Source organism: Epinephelus fuscoguttatus, linkage group LG5 (genome assembly GCF_011397635.1).
Source record: "Epinephelus fuscoguttatus linkage group LG5, E.fuscoguttatus.final_Chr_v1".
NCBI classification, from domain to species: domain Eukaryota; kingdom Metazoa; phylum Chordata; class Actinopteri; order Perciformes; family Serranidae; genus Epinephelus; species Epinephelus fuscoguttatus.
The window spans coordinates 36,390,521-36,404,182 of NC_064756.1; the positions used below are offsets into that span (position 1 = coordinate 36,390,521).

At 41.7% G+C, this 13,662-nt stretch overlaps 1 protein-coding gene across 4 annotated transcripts in view; it reads right to left on the bottom strand.

Annotated features, from left to right (window-relative positions):
• The window catches only part of LOC125888896 (spectrin beta chain, non-erythrocytic 4-like), a 120,478-nt gene that overhangs the window by 54,271 nt on the left and 52,545 nt on the right, over window positions 1-13,662 (bottom strand). For 3 of the 4 annotated variants that reach the window (XM_049576531.1, XM_049576532.1, XM_049576534.1), the window contains 3 exons: window positions 12,612-12,814; window positions 10,737-10,827; window positions 1,816-1,962 (listed from right to left, as the gene is read on the bottom strand). In XM_049576531.1, coding sequence (XP_049432488.1) covers window positions 1,816-1,962; window positions 10,737-10,827; window positions 12,612-12,814 — 441 coding nt within the window. Of the gene's footprint in view, window positions 1-1,815; window positions 1,963-2,724; window positions 3,269-10,736; window positions 10,828-12,611; window positions 12,815-13,662 lie in introns of those variants that run through there. The other variant, XM_049576535.1, reaches the window with a different exon arrangement.

Sequence of the window (13,662 nt, forward strand, 5' to 3'; positions counted from 1 at the left end):
CTTTCTGAGGGGAGACACACTTAAGAGGTCACATTTCTCTTTAAACCCCCCCCTAAACTAACCATTAGCACAGTGAGCTAGCTGGCGTCTACTTTAACATGATTCACCTTAGGGTATGTGCCTTTCTATTTGTACCTCTATTTTCTATTCATATCTTGATGTTAAAGGAATACTTCAACAATACTTCAGAAATTCTTCATGAATTGAAGTAAATGGGGACTGCATTTAACAACAGCAAATGATGATGATGTGTATCTGTGTATATATATATATATATATATATATATATATATACAGATACACATCATATGCCTATTGTATATCCATCTATATATCATATATGTATATATATATATATATATATATATATGTATGTAAATATGTGTAATGGCCCTTCTAGGGACGAGCATTGGTAATTAGCAGTAGCTACAAATGCTGTGATACACTGCATTGGTTAATTGCCGTGCAATTCTCTGTCCCTATCAAATAAATATGAAAAAGAAAAAAATATCAAAACAATGTTTACAAACTCTCACACACTTGTGCAGTATAATCTAAGTCCCATTTATATGCTTAGTACTTCACAAACACATGCATTTTTAGTAAAACGTTACAATAAAAAACACTTCTGTCTGTGAGTAGCGCGTCCTGAGTGTGCCTGTGCATGAGAACAAAGTCTGCTTGAGCATATATGTGCACTCAGGCACAATACTCAGAAGTGCATGAGACGGTTTGTACTGATGTGTTTTAAATCACAACTTTAAAACAGCCAAAAAGTCATGTGTTCGGGAAGTACTGAGCATATGACTGGATAAATGAGACTTGGATTACACTGCAGGAGTTGTGTGAGATTTTTTGATGTAGTTTTGTTGTTAAATGTGGTCCCCATTTACTTCAATTCATGTAGAATGTTCGCCTTTTTGAGATTCTTCCTTCTCCATTGAAGCATGTGAGAAAAACAAAGTTTGCTTCATGAATTCAAGGTAACACACAGTAAGTATGCAAATGGCCATTTCACAAGTCAAGATTTCCTTGAACTCCATTTAAAGACTCAGTGGGAAACAGCTCAAAGTCTACATGTACATCTAACTGTAGGAGGCAGATAAAAATTATATTAACACTTGATGAGTACAGACTTTATTTCTGCAGACACTAAATCATAAATAAATAAATAAATAAATAAATAAATAAATAAATAAATAAATAAATAAATGCAATCTGTCACAAAGCTGGTGTCCAGCACATTGATATGAGACTGTTCAATGCAACATATGACAACCAAGAAAGCTTCGAAGATGTCAAATTATCTGTGCATGGATTGCAGGAGCACTGGTCTAAAAAGCAACAAAATCATTCATTTTGACAAGGGGTAAGGTCTGGAAAATACTGATAACATCTACAAAACATATATATATAACAACAACAACAACAACGACAACGACAACAGCAAGGCAAAGAAATACTCTATAAGGAGCACAGATTATGATATGCAGCTCAATGAGTCCAGTGCCATACAAATTAACTGCTGACTCCACTACCAAACCAATATTTCATGTAATTCCTTCTCCCTGTCTCTATTCTGACATCCTCTGCCACTTACCATCGAAAGAAACCCAAATAGTACATAACAAAATACACAAAGACATTATTCCACATTACAGAGTGGCATTTTATCCTGTTCCAAGGAACCACAGGGCATAAAACTCACTCAACACCAGAATGACCTTCTGAACTTCAAAAATAAAATAAAAAAAGTACTACAAATTGTATCTGAAAGGGTGAAAAACACTATCTTTAGGGTTTGGCATTACTCACCTTTTCAATTTTATCCAGCCATTCCTTATTTTGGGCCAACTCGGCCATGAAGGCCTGGTGCTTCAGCCATTTCTTATGGAGCTTCTGGGTCTCGTCTCGGCTGCTGTCCCTCGCCATCAGCATCTTCTCACACACCCAGTCCCCCAGCTGGGCAAGAGAAGCAGGGAGAGAATGAGAGAGAGAGGTGTCAATACTGGATGAGCACACAAACTGTAAATAACTGACTCCACATTTAAAAAAGATCTGGATACACCAAAACATTCTCACACACACTAACAGGTGCCTGCTGAAATTGTGTCCACCTCATAAGAGAAACATATGTTTGATTGCGTAAGACACACACACACACACACACACACACACGCACACGCACACACACACGCACACATACACACACACACACACACACACACACACACACACACACACACACACATACGTTATGTGTAAAAGTTAAATAAAAACATAGTAGATGGAGTACTGTGGGTTAACATACGAGCAACACATAAGGGTGGGAAATGCAAGGTCAAACACACAGACATGAATATTTAATGACACACAGCAGGCACATGTAGGCAGACACACGTGTACCAACAAGCATTGCGATAAGAATTCACATGCACACAACAGATCCACAGCATCAACACACACCTACACAGTAAACAAACCCCCCCTCACATACACATCAACTGTCCATCAAAGAGTAAAATCTGCACATTTTTGTCTGTGTGAGGCAAACACACTGTGAGGACACCTCACGCCTGCGCTGACAGCATCACCAAAGTATTCAGGTCAGCATCAGCACCCTCGTCTCTCCGTCACCAACATACTCACACCTGCATGCAACACTTCTACCTGCACCTCCAACCATCTCTCCTGACCCAACCATAAAACAAATAACCCGTTTACCGGCAGCGTTTAATGGGAACAGCCCACAGGATTGTGGCAGCTGCAGACAGCCGCTGGTATCCGCATCCTTGCCGGTCACTGCCGTCACACACATGCAAAGACGCTCTTCACCGCAGAGCCAGATGGAGAGACAGTGAACGAGGAGAGCACGGAAAGGAAAGAGAGAGCTATAAAGAAAGAGAGGCACCCTCTGGAAAACTGAGCACGAGACAGTCGCACAAAAGGTGTGCTGAGAGAAAAATGCCAAGCAGGATGGTAAATAACAACAACAATACTGAAGACTGAGAAGACAGACTGGAGACTTCAAACTGAGGCTGCGCTCCCCTCTCTCTCTCATGCGCTGTCTCCCTCTCTCTTTGCTATGTTGTTGAGGATTCGCTATACCAGGAGAAAGAGGAGGGGCAGGGGCGGACCAGTGACGAGCGAGAGGGCAAGAATGAGGAGGACTGAGAGAAGATGAAGAAGAAGAAGAAAAAATTCATCCTCCCAAAACAATAAAATGGCAGGCAGCCGAGCCAGTGCATGGGCGCCCCTCCCCTGCCTCACACCTTCAGTGAGTAAGCGGGCTGCCTGGCTGGTTGGAGGAGAGATGAGGTGGAGGAGGAGGAGGAGGAGGAGGAGGAAGAGGAGGAGGAGAGGAGAGGGAGGAGCAAAAGACTGGGATTTTGGGGGGGCAGGGGATGCAGGCAGCGCCTCCAGGCTCACCGGTCACGGCTAATGATGCTGAGCTGGAAGAGGTAGAGGGGGGAGGTGGGCTTTAAATGGTGTCAAAGCAGGAGGATGGATGAAAGACTGAAAATCAGATGGAGAGATTTTTATTTTGGGACTGAAGCATTCCAGTCTCGGCTAATAGCAGAGCTTAGCTCACGACTCCTTTACAGCTGCTTTTGTTTTATCCTTCCCCTCCCGCAATAAACACACCACCCCCTCTACCATCCTTCTCTTCCTCTCTGCAGCAGTCCCGGCAGCCCTACTCTCTGTCTCCAGCTTGCCTGACTCTGCTGCAGTGGTAAAGCAGAGAGAAAAGAGAGAGAGAGAGAGACAGACAGAGACAGTAGAGATTTGGACAGAAAGGAAAGAGGAGGGGTGATAGTGGGAAGAGAGAGACAGGTAGTCGACGATTGGACAGAGCAGTGATTTATCCTGAATGATGTATAACTGAGTTGATAGATTTACTGCTCTTCTTTCCTTAAAAGGACAGCGGTTGGATTTCTGTCCAACCCCCCATCTCTGTTTGTCACTTCATCCTGGACCTATCACACATAATCACATACAGTACAGACGAGTAAGGACATGCCAGCTAACATGAGTAAAAATGCCTCACATATTCACACACATACATGGAGTGTGTGCAGAGTCACTCTCATAAGGATTGTACAAACACATGTGCACAAACACACAGGCTCACACACACCTACAGGTCCCATGACTGCTGAGGTCATGGAGGGTCACAGCCTGATGCCCCTCTTGAGACTGTAAATGAACCGAATGAGGGACGACGAGGAGGGAGGGAGGGAGGGAGGGAGGGAGGGAGTGTGTGAGAGTGTGTTGGGGGGTGGGGCGGTTGAGAATAAATAAGAATGAAAGAGGAAGGGGAGGGGGAAATAGAGAAGTTTGTCTGACGTCGGAGGGGAAGAAAGGGACAGAAAAGATGAGGAAGAGTAGGGAGTGGGGAGGATTCATAGGCTCCTCGTCACGTCACCAGAGTTCACCATCTTCATGTATTTCAACTGCAGATTTTGTCCAGCACTACACATCAGTTTGTGAGACTGTGTGAAACTATTAGTCGAGTGACAGAAAATGCATCAACAATTTTGCAAAACAATTAATAGTGTGATTCTTTTTCTCTGTTATTGTTTTTATCATTGCAAAATAAATCAATTTGGATTTTGGACTATTGGTCTGACGGAATTATTTTAAAATTATATAATAATAATATTATAAAATTATGATGGACATTTCTGATATTTTATCAATTAAACATTCAATCTGTCCACAAAAATAACTGATTAGTCAATGTCAAAAATCAAAATTACTCACAGAACTAGTAAAACCCTCCAAAACTGATTATTTCCCAATAATGTAGAGCATTTTTTAAACATCTATTTTGAACATGTGTGACACAGACAGGATTTCAAGATGCATTTATTATCAAAGAGTGCAGACATCCACCAGGCCACTGCCTGGGCTGATTGCAGCCATCGGACAACTGTTTTAATTCAAGGATATGCATTACAGAAGCTCCAAGAAGCTAAGAACAGTAAGTACCGTGTCTATATATGACGGAGCCGTGGCATATCTGGACTTTGAGCTGTATCAGCTTTGTCTGTAGGCTACAGCACAACAAAGCAGGAAATGACAACAATAAACACAATTAAAATAGTCCAAAAAGAAACAATTCAACTACGTAGCCTGCTTACTTATGGTAGAAGCATAAATATCGAGAAAAATGTCTACAAGTCTACAATATAGGACCGGCAGAGCACTGCTTCTGAAATGCTTCCACTGTGGTATGAAGCCAAGTGGTGGATGGAACAATACAGGGGGTCCTTTTCATATGCCAACTTAAGCTTCCTCGCCTCCTCTCTCTAACCGTGACCCGGATATCGTTTCCCCTCTGCCATCATGAAGGATCTTCCAATCCCTTAAATGCACCTCGACAAGATGAGGAGAGAGGAAAAAGGAAAGAGGAGAGAGGAGAGAGGAGAAAGGAGAGAGGAGGCTTCTGGAGGAGCTCAGAGTGAGGGACACCGGTGTATCTTACATGAAGTCTTTTATCAAGTGGGGTGACAACAGAGCTCCTTAGGGACAGGGCAAGATTTATTTTTGACATTATGTGATGTATAATGCCTCAGCTCAATATGATTCTTTGTTCACATAGTTTCTTCTTATAGCGCTACTTTGTCATGTAAATGGAAATAATGAATATAAAATGTCATAATACATGGAGAAAGCAAGTTCCCCCTCTGACTGCTAACTCAAATAAACTAAACTCCCTTCCTGAACGCACTGGATATCAGGGGAAGGTTTGGACTAAAACTTAAAGTAGATTTCAGAAACATGTTAATGCTGGAGGCTTTTTAAAGTATTCCTGCATGTCCTAAACATTTATCTTTTTAGTGTTTTTATGACGTAATGAGTCTATGACAAATGCTGGTCCACTGGTCATAAGTATGAAGAAAAAGAATAGATAAAGACAACAAAAGGTTGAAGAAGGATTTTTAAGTCCTGAGAAAACAGATATGACTCTATATCCCCAAAGTGGTCTTAATGCCATTTATCCTTAGCATACAATAACCCATCCAAGGCACCAATTCATAATATCTGACCAGACAGAAGAAAAGCATGAAAACTGCATACAGAGGGACTTTGCATGTTACATCTATTTGATAGAGACACACTGTGTTTTATGCAGCCTTTGGGCATACACCTGCTCTTTCCCTGGAACAGGCTGAGAGGTGAATCGGGGTAAAAAGCTACAGTATGATCCCTAACTGAGTTCACCTCCTCAGTATACCCTTAAGTCCTGAAGATGGATATGTACTGTAGACAAAGAGAAAGAGACATGTTGAAGAGTGACTTTTAAGATTACATAAGAAAACATTTCAAATATTTCTAGACTCTGTTATTGTTCACAGCAAGCATAGCCACAAATGCCAACACCAACTGGCTACAAAAATTTTGCCCAGTTACAAAGTTAATTGAGAGCCCATGTGACTGTTGGCAGGTCTCGGTGTACTGCTGGTGTCACTGGCAAAAAAACTGAACTGGGTACAGACATGAAATGTATTAAATACATTATAAACCCAACACAGAAACAGCAGACCTTATAAACATGTGGTTTGTTTTGTGGTAGTTAATAGCGTTGATTTGCTTTGCTGTAATTTGAGTCTATTCAAATAGTGACTGTGCTGTGCTGTAGCACACAGATCTGGTACTAAAAGGTGGAGCTGTAAGCCCTGCAGTCTGTTGATTGGTCAATAGCAGATGGTCACTGTCTCAGGGCTATCTTGTGGCTGGTTTTGAGGCTTATGTAACCACTGTTCATACCGTGGCATGTTTTACATACATTAGTAAACTGTAACTAAAACATGAAAGGACATTTTGCTGCCTCTAGCAGCAGCTGTAGACAGAGAAAAAATAATTCAATTCACTGGGCCGACTGCCGGAAAGTTTTAAAGTGGAACATTCACTTGTAGTGTTACTCATTGCATGAGTTGACAACGTGAATCCATCAACACGGCTTAAATTTCAGTAAGACAACTTTGACCATTCCATTAGTTTTTATTGTCTCTCTTGGATGACATAGACTTTTAGTGATGAGTGGATCTTCATATATTAATTTCGACTGGATTATGTGAACTGCGTCTATTCTAATCCTCACTTGTAGAAAAAAAACCCATTGCAGAGCCTTGTTCCTGTGGACTATGGCAATACCCCTGCGCTTGAAGGAGTAAATGCACAAACCCACTATTTGTAAATAGCCCTTGGAGAAAGACTCTCACTGCAGCTTGTTCTTTTTATTCTGAAAATGTTGGCATGCAACCATGTTCTGTGGATGATACACAAAAGGCAGACTTCCATCTGTGTTAGCGGTGATGACGAAATACAGCAAGTGCTAAAAGGAGCAATGAGTGACAACAACCCCGCCTACATTTAAGAATACTGTTTGTGGTAGAAATGCTTAACTATCCTAGGCTCTCGGTACCATGTCTGAAGGGTTACTTTGGTTCCAAAGGTACCATACAGAAAGTGTTTGGTGGGAACAGGGTTTAAAGGAATCCTAATAGGAGAAGTTATAGCTGGTTGCAATCTGAAATCTTAACCACTGCATGCCACTAAATCCTCTACACTGTTCCTTTAAAGTCTATACCACAAAATAAGATGAAACCTTGTTAGTTCAACATAAACACTGATGACTTCCTTTAGCATCTCTTGCACTTATGGTCAGCTTATGACCACTGGAATAGTTAGATTTTTGCCCTTTACAGTTGATCTTATGATTTTGCCTTAAGCGGATAGTGCACCCAAAAATGAAAATTCAGCCATTATCTACTCACCCATATGCCGATGGAGGCCCTGGTGAAGTTTTAGAGTCCTCACATCCCTTGCGGAGATCGGTGGGGAGAGTGGCCATCACACCTAATGGCATACGGTGCCCCTGACTAACGTCCAAGAACACAAAATTGAATCCACATAGTATCTCCATACTGCTCACCCGTAGTGATCCAAGTGTGCTGCAGCCCCGACATAAAAAGTTGTTTTGAAAAACGTCATATGAACTCTGTTTTTAGCCTCACTGTAGCCTGTAGCTCTGATTGCTTCTCTGTGCTCTGTGTTCATGTGTGCGCACCTGCGCGAGACCAGCGAAAGCATGAGCTTTGCTCACCCGTGTTTACGTCACGTGACACGTGCACCGCAGGGGGAGACAACGGTAACCATAGTAGCTAAAAGATTGCACTACGGTCTGTTAGCAAAGGACAGCCCAACATGTCTGAAGACTTTGAAATTGAGGAGGAACAGCATTTCTTTGTTGAGCTGTGTTTGTTTGAGCCCGAGTATATGGACGGAACTCAGGCTACTGGACGAAGCAGCCGCCGCAGCTCATGAGCCTCAGCCAGCCGCAGAATACCGGAGTCGAGCACTGGAAACCTGGTGGTGTAGTTGTTTCAAATGCAAAGCAATGCCAACGGATGACGAAAGTCTTTGCTGCTCAGACTGGGAATTGGTGATGCCTGCACTTGAGAATCTGGACATCAGTACTGACGAGACTGCTGCCCTTCAGAGATCACCGATCACCCTGAGTGCGCGCACACGTGAGCGCGGAGCACGGAGAAGCAGTCAGAGCTACAGGCTACAATGAGGCTAAAAACAGAGTTCATATGACGTTTTTCAAAACAACTTTTTATGTCGCGGCTGCAGCACACTTGGATCACTACGGGTGAGCAGTATGGAGATACTATGTGGATTCAATTTTGTGTTCTTGGACGTTAGTCTGGGGCACCGTACGCCATTAGGTGTGCTGGCCGCTCCCCCCGCCAATCTCCGCAAGGGATGTGAGGACTCTAAATCTTCACCAGGGCCTCCATTGGCATATGGGTGAGTAGATAAATTTTCATTTTTGGGTGCACTATCCCTTTAAAGTTGGAGTTACAATACGACATTTCCATCACACAGACCGATTTGTAAGCTAATAAAGTACAACAATATGCTCTTGAATACCAAAGGTTAATGTGATACGCACTGAAAGAAAGTTGTTGTACAAACCATAGACTGTATATAAAGACAACGCATCTCCTCTTACTCCCACTGAACAAAAATAAAGCCAAAATATCCTGTCCATACATCAATGCATCCAATCATGAGCAGCGTCAGTGATTGCGAGCACAAGGATTGGCAAACACAGATGTCAATCAAGACGTCAAACCCCTTGTTACAGCATCAAATCATTAATAAAACCAAACTTCTCAGATAAAATGAACACTTCAGCATACATAGAAGGTTGGAGGAACTTGCTAGAAACCATCTATGAAAAACATGTATCTGATGTGTACTCTGATCTTTTAATTTGGCCCATGTCCCATCCACTAACATAGAGGGGGCGGGGACCTACACTGCAGCAAGCCACCAGGAGGCGACTGCGATGTTTTGGTTTCACTTTTTGGGAACTGTCATGTTGTCCATTTTATATTTTATGCAGTCTATGGTACAAGCCATTAGGCTTGTGTGCTGAAGCAGCAGTGTAGGTGTACTCTGAAATCTACCTTTAAGACCAGGCCAAAAATCTTTTTTTGTATAACAAAAATATCTGATCATATAAATCTTTGTGTATATGTGTCAGCGAGCATATGAAAGGCAGCAGTAAGAAGCAGGAAACACAAGGATGCAGCCTGGACCAAACACAAGAACACACCCTGGCAGCTGGGAGCTCACGTTCCTACAGACTGATGCAGTGCCACTTACCCACTGTAGGCCACACAAACACACCCACACACACACACGAACACGCACGTGTACAGTGGGGGAACTCCTCATGCATACTGTATTTCTACAGACATGCATACACCTAAGAGCAGACAGATATATGACGCACACACCTATACATGAACACACATGTACACAGTCAGATACGCTCTTCCTCCTCTGAATTAGTGATGAGGAGCTGTGCTGCTGAATTATTCAGTAGAGCCAAAGAGAGAAAGTTGCTGAAACTAAACACGGTCTTGGCCCAGAAAGAAGCCAGTGACTCTGCAGGGTGAGAGAGCAAAAACTGCAGGAGCAAGCAGAGGTGAGCTGTGCACAACACAACTGGACACGCACTGAGTATGCAACATAATAGCTAAAAAAAACCAAACAAACAAACAAACAAAAAAAACAATAAAAAAACTATAGATTAAATTGGTGCTCCTCCAAATACTGTATGCTGATGTATTTTTGCATGTCAGTTAAAGAGTATATTTGGTGCTGGTATCAAATTGTAGCTTTGAATACAAAAGAATACTTCGCACACAAAATGCCCATTTGTTTATAAGATGCTTACCTTGCATTACCTTGAATTTGAAAATGTTATTATTTACATTTCTGTTTAAATTTTAAATGGTTGTGACTTAAGGCTGCTAATTCAAACCCTATATATTTGGCTTACTTTGTGATCAAAGCGAACAAAACCTAAAAATATAAGTTTCTGTAACTTTAAATAGCAGCTATGAATCTGTCTTGATAAAACTGCACAATGGCTGAACCAACTGTACAAGAAAAAACTTTTATCCCTCTCATCAGGAAGGAACAGTAACAGGTCAAAGGTGTGTGCAGCTAAGATGATTTCTGGATAATGAAGTTCTAAAAACAGTTATGTTGCCCTGCCACTGGAGGCTGCCAAAAGTTGGCTATGGTTACAAAAGGGAACAACAGATTATCTACGCTTATTTTTCCTGTAAAAATGCTTTGAACCCATTTGACACACTTCAGCACCAGTGAGTTCAACTAATAAAACCAGTTTGTTGGCCTCCTACCTCATGACAGTCCTGAAGAAACCTCTGAAGTTCCCACTGGTCGTTCAGTTTTTCTAGCCACTGCTGGGCCAGCTCTCTGTTCTGGTTTCCCCTGAAAGTGACAGGAAATTTAGTCTCAAGATACAGTAACTAAAAATGAACAAAACTACAACATATCTGTGTACCTATCTTAGTTAATCAATACCTTTCATTTTCCAGGTGCTTTCTCAACAATCAAAGTCATTTTATTATACAACCAGAATGTAACACTTTTGAATAATTATGTTGTGCCCTGTGCTCATTTATTTGTCCCCATGGGAGAAAAATAAATGGCCATGAGTTAATTCATGTAAATTAAATCTAAAAACCATATGGCCTTTTGCATTGCTATTGTCAGACACACAAAGCCCCATCCCCCCACCCAACACACATATACACACCACCACCTCAGCCATCACAGTGATTTCATGGTCAGCTGTCAGTCGTGGACTCAACAGACCGAGCTCTGTTTTCTGTGTTTTGTTTCGTTTATACTTGCCTCTCCTTTAAATTCTTTAGCTGCTTTTTTTCTTTTTATTATTGCTGTATTGTGTATGGACAGCTGCTTCCTTCTTTGTGCTCTACAATCAGCTCAGCGTACAGCTACGGTAGGACAGTGTGTGGTGGTGGTGCTGCAGTGGGTACTCAGTTTGAACAGAGCCAAAATCAGCATGAACCGTTGACTGCGCGATGCCTGAAACTTTAAGTAGAATTGCTTGTTAATTGGAGATGTAACATCTAATAAAGAAAATTAAACGACTGAGGGACATTAATGCCAGAACACTTGGATATATTTAGCCTGTTTATACCTGATATAAACATGCGTTTTCGATGATCCAAACAAAAGTGGACAGCAAAGATACGTGTGTCTATCATGCGTCGCCAGCTGAGCAATTTTGTTCAGATTTCGTTACTGCCTTCTGTCACTTATGCTAGAGGGTCAAAGGGCCCCGCGTACATTTATTATGCCCACACTCCTGGTAGCTGCTCAATAGTCACATTAGTGATTGTGTTGTTACAGATGGAGATATCGCTGTCAGCAGACATGTCAACATGTCTCCTTCCACAAGACAATGGACAGTCACACAGCACTTCATCCAGCTCGTTGTACAATGGGCAAGTAATAAAGCATTAGTGCACTGTAAAGAAATCAACCACTACGTCCAGCATCAATGATGTAGTCCTTTTTGGGGACGCAACAGGATGCATTAGTGTTTACATTACAAAAGATATGTGGTCAAATGAGTCCCAAACCACCTCAGCAAGTGGATTGAGTGATCGGATCACATGCATCTTGGTGGCCGCTTACAATTGAATTTAGTGCTGTCCGCTGATAATCAGATCCCCCAAGACGCATATTAGTACCAGGTGTAAACAAGCTCAGTGATCCCACAGACAAAACAATTCCCACTGCTTCCTTTCATACAGCATAAAAAACAAGTTCCACACAACAAGATATCCCATCACTGTACACAAAAGGCTCTTCTCTGGTATGATCAAATTGCACGTCTTTGTTATTCATTGTAATTTAACCCATATAACTTTCCATTATTGGAAAACATATATTCTTATTGTGATGATTACTACATGCTGAATGCTCACACTCAGTGAATGTCCTCTGTGAGACTGTCACAGAGCAGAAGGAAAACTGGGTTGCACTTGTGACAATTCAATGTTTTGAAGCTTGTTGGGGAGCTTTCAATCCTTCTTGATGAAGTAAATCAAATAGGATATTATACAAAACTGCTGCTGTCAGGCATTGTCTTCTGCTTCAGAGTTTTGGCCTAAAATTGGCCTAGGCTTTAAACCAAGTAATTTCAAGTATAAACTTTCTACATTTAAATGTGTATGTGGTACCTGTTGGCAAGGGTGTCGATCCGTTCCTTGATGCGTTCAGAGTAGATGTTACTCTGGCTGATCAGACTTTCTCCAGCCTCAATCACAGCTTTGATCCTGTGCAGGTTCAGCTCCATGGTGGTAGTGAAGTCTTTGTGTTTTTTTATGGCAGCTTCGACTGTTTCCACAGTGGTGGGCAGCTCCACGTGAGCGAGGGCTGACTCCTACAAGATGAAGGTAGGAACAATAAAGTTAGGGTGTTTACAGGTGTAAAACACTGAAATGTGATGCTTTTTTAGACCTTTTCAAGATAATCTTTAAACAAATTTAATACCTATTTTCCAACATCATGTTTTTCTTTTTAAAGCATTGCCGGTTAATATATAGGTAAGTAGTATGTATTACGTCCAATGCAGAGGTAGATTTTACGTAAGAATATAGTTATTAGAGTGAGTTAGGTTAATCTACACTTTGCCATCAGGTAAGTACAAGCGTAAAGTGAAAATACAGTAAAGTGAAAAGACATTAGGTTCAGTGGTAGGTTTAAAGATTTGTAACATCAGAAATGTGGACTTTTAAGACTATCTAATGACTTGTAAGATCTAAAATTGAATTCAAAACATTTTAAGACTTTTCAAGGACCTGCAGACATCCTGATGGTGGTTTCGTGGTTCAGAAACTGATTAAATGAAGTCAGGACATTTAAAAAAATGTGAAAACAGCCCAATAAGCTTAAGGATCTCAGAAGAGCACAGATTACATGGGAGTGATTCTTAAAATGTAGCCTGACATTGCACACGGCTCTCAACATAGAAGTGGCTGAACCGCCAGCTAGCAGCTAACAGTGCTAAAAGCTAACACTGCGGACAGTTCTAACAATGGCATCAGTGCTAACAGAGCTACGGATGTTAACATGCTGGGGGAGCAGGGGGTGGGCAGTACGCTTCCACAACAGCATTCCACCACTGTGGGTGGGGACAGCTTCAATAGTTATAACCAGCGTAGCGCAGAGTGCAGTTAGCTAGCCAGTGGGACATACACACAGGGACCAACATTCATGCACCGCTGGATT